At 44.2% G+C, this 7,352-nt stretch overlaps 1 protein-coding gene across 14 annotated transcripts in view; it reads left to right on the top strand.

The window, feature by feature from the left end:
- Positions 1-7,352, top strand: part of BRSK2 (BR serine/threonine kinase 2) — a 378,849-nt gene that overhangs the window by 361,117 nt on the left and 10,380 nt on the right. For 6 of the 14 annotated variants that reach the window (XM_077931510.1, XM_028734503.2, XM_077931517.1 and 3 more), the window contains one exon: positions 1,263-1,310. The exons of the other annotated variants lie outside the window; for them this stretch is intronic. In XM_077931510.1, coding sequence (XP_077787636.1) covers positions 1,263-1,310 — 48 coding nt within the window. The remainder of the gene's footprint in view (positions 1-1,262; positions 1,311-7,352) is intronic. 14 annotated transcript variants of the gene reach the window in all.

Below are 7,352 nucleotides of genomic sequence, written 5' to 3'. Positions count from 1 at the left end.
GTGTCTCATTTTTGAAGTACAGTAGACCCTCGGTTGTCGAACGCTTCAGAAACCGAACAATTTGGAACCTGAACACCAACAACCTGGAAGTGAATGCTTCCGTTTTCGAACGCGCCTCAGAAGTCGAATGGCTTCCAAGGCACATTTCTCCGTTTTTTTCAAAGGAATTTGCCAACCAGCAATTGCGCCTCTGTTGTCAAACATTTCGGAAGTTGAACAGTCTTCTGGAACGGATTACATTTGACAACCAAGGTTCCACTGTAATCCCTTCTCCCAAAACACAGCTCTGCAAGGAGGGGAATGACTGCCCCATCCTTTGAAAGAGAGATAGCCCCAACCCTTTTCATGGGGGATGCTATACTACTGCTGGCGCCAAGTGAAACTGCATTTATTGCTAGCAATAGGAAGAACTTTTTGGAGGTAGTTTTAAATAAATAAATATACATTTTTCCCCACTCTTTTTGTAATTCTTTCCATTTTACTAGCCGCCATAAACTCTTAGGAGAAGCAGGCTATGAATGTTTTAAGGGATAAAATAAGTTGTCTGGAGAAGCCCAAGATATCATAGCATTTATAGCTCCCGAGGTGGACGAGATAGTAGTGAAAGAAGATAGCTTGGCATCTTGAGTACATGTAGAATAATACTTTGCTTTTATTTTAGTGACAATGATGTTCATAGTGCTATGAGTCATCATAATGGACTCACACATTTGATCTAGCTGAACAGCCTTTTCCAGGGATTTCTGTGTTGCAAAATATTTTATTGTTCTTTCTGTAGGTTTTACAGTGAATGTATGAAATTTGGTGAATGTCAGCATTCATGTGGGAATGAAGCCAGTCCTAGTTGTCATTTGTTGTATTTCTCTCATCTTTCAGACATACCCAAGTAAATGCTGACATTTGATTAGCTCTCAGAATTCACTTGTGGGCCTTTAGATTTTTGGATATTTTTCACAAAATTTGTCTGAGGTAGCCAGGATGTAAAAGTCACCAAATCTTGGACATTCATTGTAACACATATATTAAATATATGGCAGCGATAGGGAGGAGAAAGTGTTTGCTCTGTGTTACATGATTGATTTCAAAAAACACACTTCTAGCATAGGTTTAGGAAGAATCTCAACTGAGTGTAGAAATGCCAATCCCATATATACTTTCTGCTCCAGGGAAAAAATTGCTACATTACTGCCTTCTACGAAGAGATCTGGAAACGATTTTTTATATTGTTTTCCCTCCTTCCTCTTTCCACTCTTACGATCTAGACACCACTAACTGTATGGAGTTGATGACTGGGAGACTTTCCAAATGTGGTAAGAACTTCCCTTCCACCTCCTCTCCCCCCCACCAGCCTCCAGCCTCCACTGAACAACCTGACTACCCTTTCCCTTCTCCCTTTTCTGGACACTCTTTATGACCACCCACTTTACCTCTTGCCTGCCTTTTGAACACACACATCACCCAGTTTTTTCCTCCACGTGTGCGCAGACCTGCCATGTTGCACAACCACTGCATCTGTGGTTCCACAGTCTTGCAAATTCCTGTTCTCACACTACCTCCTCCACCCCACCCCCCACCCTCCAAAAAAGATGTCTGGTGATGTTATACATGCTTTTAAGCCTTTACTCTGACTTCACTTTCAATTCAACCTTTCTCTGTTCTGCAGCCGTATACCACTTTCCTTTCTGCTGTGCTACTGCCTGGCTCCCCCCTTACCCCAGCTCATGCTGAAAAGAGGACAACAAGGTTCTGCCTTCATTCCATCAGTCTCACCCCACTGTTCCTAGGGAAATTCCTCTCTTGCTCCCACTACAAATGAAATATCTCATCCGGTGGTTGCATCCTTAGCTACTGTAAATAAGCTTAACTGCAGCCCAACTCACTGTTTTGCTTTTGGTGGAAACAAACTGTGAGGCCTACAAGTGTAAAGTGAACAAATTTCCACTGAACAGCTCATCCTCCTTGGCTTGAGAGACTCATGCTTAATCCCTGTTCTCTCTACTCCTCTATCACCAAAGTTATCTCCTTTCTTTCTTTAGTTCTTTCCAAAAATAGAATATGGCAACTCAGAACAGAGACTGAGGACCCAACTACAGATGACATTAATCATGTGTTTTAACACAAGCATGCTTAAATTGACCTCCTTTGTTTTAGAAAGAAAGTAGCTTGCCCCGATCTGGATTGGGCTGCATACCATTTTTCTGTTGTACGTAATCTTGGTTGCTTTCCTCTGCACACCTTCCAGCTTGTCAATATCCTTCTTAAGTTAGGGTGCCCAGAAGGGCAGAAGGTGCTCTTTTGTCAGGGAGAGCCAACAGATAAAATTGATATGGCCAGTTGGCCATGGGACAGGGAGGCCTTCAGTTTCTGTCCTTAATTATTGCTGTGGCAGATTCCCAATGAATGCTCCAGTACCTGTTTTCCAAAGTGGGGATTCACCTCACATGTCCGCCTTATACAGAAACAAGAAGCAAGCAGGAACCTCCAACAGTATGTGGCAAATGAGTGTGCTGCAGTTTGTCCCAGCCCCAGCTAGCCTGCCCAAGAGTCACAACGGCCTGCCATCATGAGAACAGGCAGGTGGGCTGGTGGAGGGTGGGGAGAAGCCCCCTCCCCAAGCCCCCTCCCTCTCCTGAAAAAGTGGGGAACCAGGGAGTGACCCTCCCTCCTTCCCTCCCTTGCAAAGAGACTCAGCCAATGAGGCTCAGCTTCCGCCTGCCCCATTGTGAAGTGACCTGCCTAGGATAACTTGAGAGAATTGCTCCCTGGCCATAAAGGAGCCATGGGGATTCTTTCAGAGGCACAGAATTGGGACAAAGCAGCCATCTGTTTTGCAAAGGGTAACATTCAGAATTTGTGTAAGTAATCACCAAGTGGAACGTTGCACCATCTTGCAGAAATGCAGCACTAAAACCCCATAATAATTCAAGCTGGTCAGTCAGAATGAAGACAAGGGCATGTGGCTCTCTGATTCACTCATCACAACAGAAGCCACAGTTTTGCACAGCACTACCCAACTCTGCTACTGGGGTTGCCACTCATCGCCTTCCACTCCCCAGCCCTGCTCCTGTTTCTTTTACAGCAGAAATAAAGAAGGCAAAGCTTTCCACACCACTTATCTCCATGCCAGCAAATATTTCAGCTGCTAAATTTCTGCATGACACTGGCAGGCTCCTGTTAGATGCACAGGAGCAAGGCCAGGAGACAGTGACCCTTGCTGCTGCTGCTGCTGCCATGCTAGTTTACAGAACTGCAGCTTCTGCTCAAAGGGAACAACCTAGAGCACCCATTTGTGGAAGAAATCAGCAGCTGGCACAAGCAAGGTGTTCACATGGTGCACCAACCCAGAGCAAACACCAATTGACTTCAGCAGTTGTGAGGATCCATGGCAGGCTGGATCTAGTTATGACCAGTGCACTAACCACATTTGTCAGATGGGCAGAGCTATGCAGCTGTCAATCACCTGATGACATATGACACCATTGCAAAATTTAAACTGGACTCAATACAGGCTGCACTTGCAAAGGAACAATGGAAGCACACCCTAAGGTTCCCAATAGTTCCTTAGCAGCCGTGGCTCTCATGCGACATCAGGTGAGTAACAGGTGGGTGCGTTGGGATGAGGATGGCCTCAGTGGCCAAATCAGACCTACAGGCTTCCAGGTTTCCCACCCATGGGCTTCAGCAACAGAGAGCTATTGATGTGAAACAGTTCTGCTGAATTGCTCCTGTTAGCTCTAGCTACGTAGAAACCTAAGATCTACTTCATGATTCTTGAAGCCCCAAGAGTAAAATGGACATTGTGCTGCCATTGGCTAGCCATGGGTTGCTGCCTTTGTCACTTTGCCATGGAACACAGGTATAGTGACATAATTGTCATTGTGACACTAATGAGATCCACCTTTTAAAAATAAATATTATAAGTTAATGAACAGGCATGAATAATACAGCATGCTGTATTCTGTGGAACTCCTAAAGCATCTGGGAGAAAGTACACCTGAAGATACTCTCTTAAGGAGAATAAGAAAAGAGGGAAGAACAAGAAGTGTGGAAGAAGGCAGATACAGTAGGCATAGAGTGGTTGGGTTTGGGACTGCAAGTGGGGCCCCTGTATTCTCTTGAAGCATTCATGTTCCTCTCTAGGGTTGAGTTCTGCACGCTATGCACTGCGCAGATTGGATGCCTCATCCCACCCCACAGTGTCACCATCAGTTCTTCCCCTGGTTGGAGTAGTTTTGCACTTTTAAGGAAGTTTCACTAGTTTTTGGAGAAATGAATAGATAAATGCTTTAATTCTTTATTCAGCACTTTTAAAATGAAAAAGCGGCCAGAAGCATAGGAGTTGGAAAAAGTGACGGCTGAGCTTGTTGGCTGGTATGCACATCTGTTATTTCAGTTGTGAAGCCAGGAACACTTCATGGCTAAGAAGTGTCCTGTTATTTTTTTTTCTAATCCATCTATCTTTATTGCCAGTTTCCTGCTGTGAGTGTCCTTCTATTTCTCTCTTCTTTGGTGATCACTCGTGCCTGAGTAAGATTGTCTTCCATGAGCACGGTCTTAACGGTGTGTCCGTAAGTGACGGTGGAGGCCAGTTCTGGATCCACACATCCTTCCACAGTTAGATTCTATTTCATCTAATGGAAGCATAGCCAGGACTTACTCACTTAACTGATGATTTCCAAACTGTTTTGAAGGATGTTAAATTGTAGTTGTTACCCTATATAAATACCAGTGTTCCAATTTAGCTTACAGAGGGAATCTTACAGATCAGAATAAGCTGCTCCTCCATGCTTATTACTTCTGAGTTGTCCCGATCACCTTGTGCTTCCTGTGGCTCAGCCCAAATGAGTTACTACAGTGAGCCACAGTATTCTTTTCATTGCCTTGTATCCTGGTGACAATAAGGAGGTATATGGATTCTGGATAGTCTTTCTTTCAGTTTTATGTAGACTTTGAATTACTCCTTGATGCTGTAAGCAAATGTGACCAGATCTGCCAATTAGGTGTTGCTTCAAGTGACCATGTAAACAAGACAAGAGTAGCTAAATTAATTAACAGCTGACATGACTGTCAATGGCTATTGCCTAAGAAGTTCAGGACAAGACACGCTCACTGTATTCCTTGACCTTAAATTGCTGGAGAGAACAAAGTGATTTATTAATGCTTCGTAGATAAATAGGTACTGCTCTGGTGGGAAGGTAAACGGAGTTTCCGTGCGCTGTTCCGGTTCGCCAGAAGCGACTTAGTCATGCTGGCCACATGACCCAGAAGCTGTACGCCTGCTCCCTTGGCCAGTAAAGCGAGATGAGCGCGGCAACCCCAGAGTCGTCCATGACTGGACCTAATGGTCAGGGGTCCCTTTACCTTTTATAGTGCATTAGGAATTGATCACTATTGGAAATTCAGTGCTGGCCTAAATTTACTATGTTTTAAGCTGCTCATTACGATGGACATGAAGGGGAATTGTTACAATTGCACTACAGTGTAGAATGGCTACCAATGAGGAGTTTTGTTTTGTTTTTAAATCCTGACATTTTCCTTAGTGTTACTGGTTTTAATGTCACAGTGAATGCCTTGGGTCAGATTTTCAGATACTTAGCAGCTGGATCCAACTTACACAAATGAAACCTTTGTAGAATCCCTTAAAATATATTCCCTCAGAAATGACTTGCAAATTTACTAAGAGTCATTTCACGCTTTGCACAGCAGCCTGGGTGTGCTGGTGTTCACCACCCATGTTGGTTGTGGGAAACAAAATGTGAAGGAGGTCTGATGCTCCCAGGTGCCCAAGAGGGTGTGCTTTGTAATGGCTCCCTGACACATGTCACAGGGCCTTCTTCAATTCCTGTACGTACTGTTGAGCCTTTAGCATATTGAGGAAAGGGTGTCTGAAATTAGAAAACGGTGCCATTCACTTATAGATTCCTGTTTCTAGTTCAGCCACTGGGTGTAATAACATTTACCATTGCCTAGTGTCATTTGGCACAATTCTGCACTGTAGGATTTAACCCCCACTTAACAGCTGACATGCAGTGGACAAATCATGCTTAGTTTGGTCAAGTGCGCCTGCTCACTCTTCAGAACAGGCACACACAGCCAAAGAACACAGCAGAAAAATGCCTAGTCTGCTTGCTTTCGCTGCGTGTGCCTTTCCCCTGGGAAGAGGTGGTTGCAGCTGAATCACACAGACCCAGTATTTTTCTGGATCACCGCACAAAAAGTCATGCCTCTCAAGAGGAGGGGGGAAAGAACCCCTTAAAGAAGGCTGCTCCTTGCAAAAGGGCTTCTTTATCCCTTTTCCCGAGAGGTGCATGCTGAGCAGGGGCCAAACTGCTTTCCAAAGCACCTCCCCTACCCTGCATTTTAACAGCTCTCCAGCAAGGGATTTTAACAGGTGAGCGGGCTGCCCACTCTGTCATTCATGTGATTATCACAAAATTGACAGGTGGGTGATCCCATCCGCCTGTCACATTTGACCCACAAGACTGATCCTGATAAGGAACTGGTCCATAGAGTCAAAACAGTTCCCTCTCCTTCCCTAGACATTTTAAGTTTGAATACTCAAAATGCTTTAACCGTTCTTCTTTGGGAAGATGTCCCTATCTTTCCATTATTTTATGTGCCCTTTTCAATACCTTTTCTAACTCTGTATCATCATTTGTAAGGTGGGGAAACCAGAAATGGAGGCAGTGGCCACCACAAGACTTCTCATCACAAAGGAGGCCCATTGGCCCTGGTCAGAGTTGAGCTCTCCCAACAATGTATCAGACTTTGGCATCATTTCTTTGTGCTTATAATTCCTTACTAATGAATATTGATAAGGGGCCTTAAGGGAGGAGCTGAAAGAGTGGTAACAGAGATACACTGAGGTTTCTGGAAAATTTATGGATATAGGAATAATACCAGAAGTAAAAATTGGACTGTTGTGGGATGGTTGTTTTGTTTTGAAATTGACAACACCTCCCTCCCCAATCATCTTTTCAGTGAAACACGACATGTCTCCTAAGAGCAGACATTTACAGTGAACAAAACCAGAGACTGAGCAAAACTTTTCTCATGAGAAAAGCATAGACTATTTGCTTGCTGTGATCTTATTTATGTCCAAATACCTCAAGGACAAGTGATTTTTTAAAAAAATGTGTTGGTCTGTTAGAGAGAGATATGACCTTAAGGGTTCAGCTAAAGTTAAGGAGGGGTTTCCACTTGCATTTTTGAGGGTAAGGTGGAGCCTCTGAAAGGAAATTGCCCTATACTGAGTCAGGCCATTGGTCTATCCACTCAATATTATCTATGCTGATTGGCAGCAGGCCTCCAGGGTTTCAAACAGGAATCTCCTTGAAGATCAAATGTGGGCC

The sequence above is a fragment of the Podarcis muralis genome, chromosome 1, assembly GCF_964188315.1.
Source record: "Podarcis muralis chromosome 1, rPodMur119.hap1.1, whole genome shotgun sequence".
Taxonomy (NCBI): domain Eukaryota; kingdom Metazoa; phylum Chordata; class Lepidosauria; order Squamata; family Lacertidae; genus Podarcis; species Podarcis muralis.
Note: the sequence above shows the minus strand (reverse complement) of the source record. Positions and strands in the feature narration are given on the sequence as shown.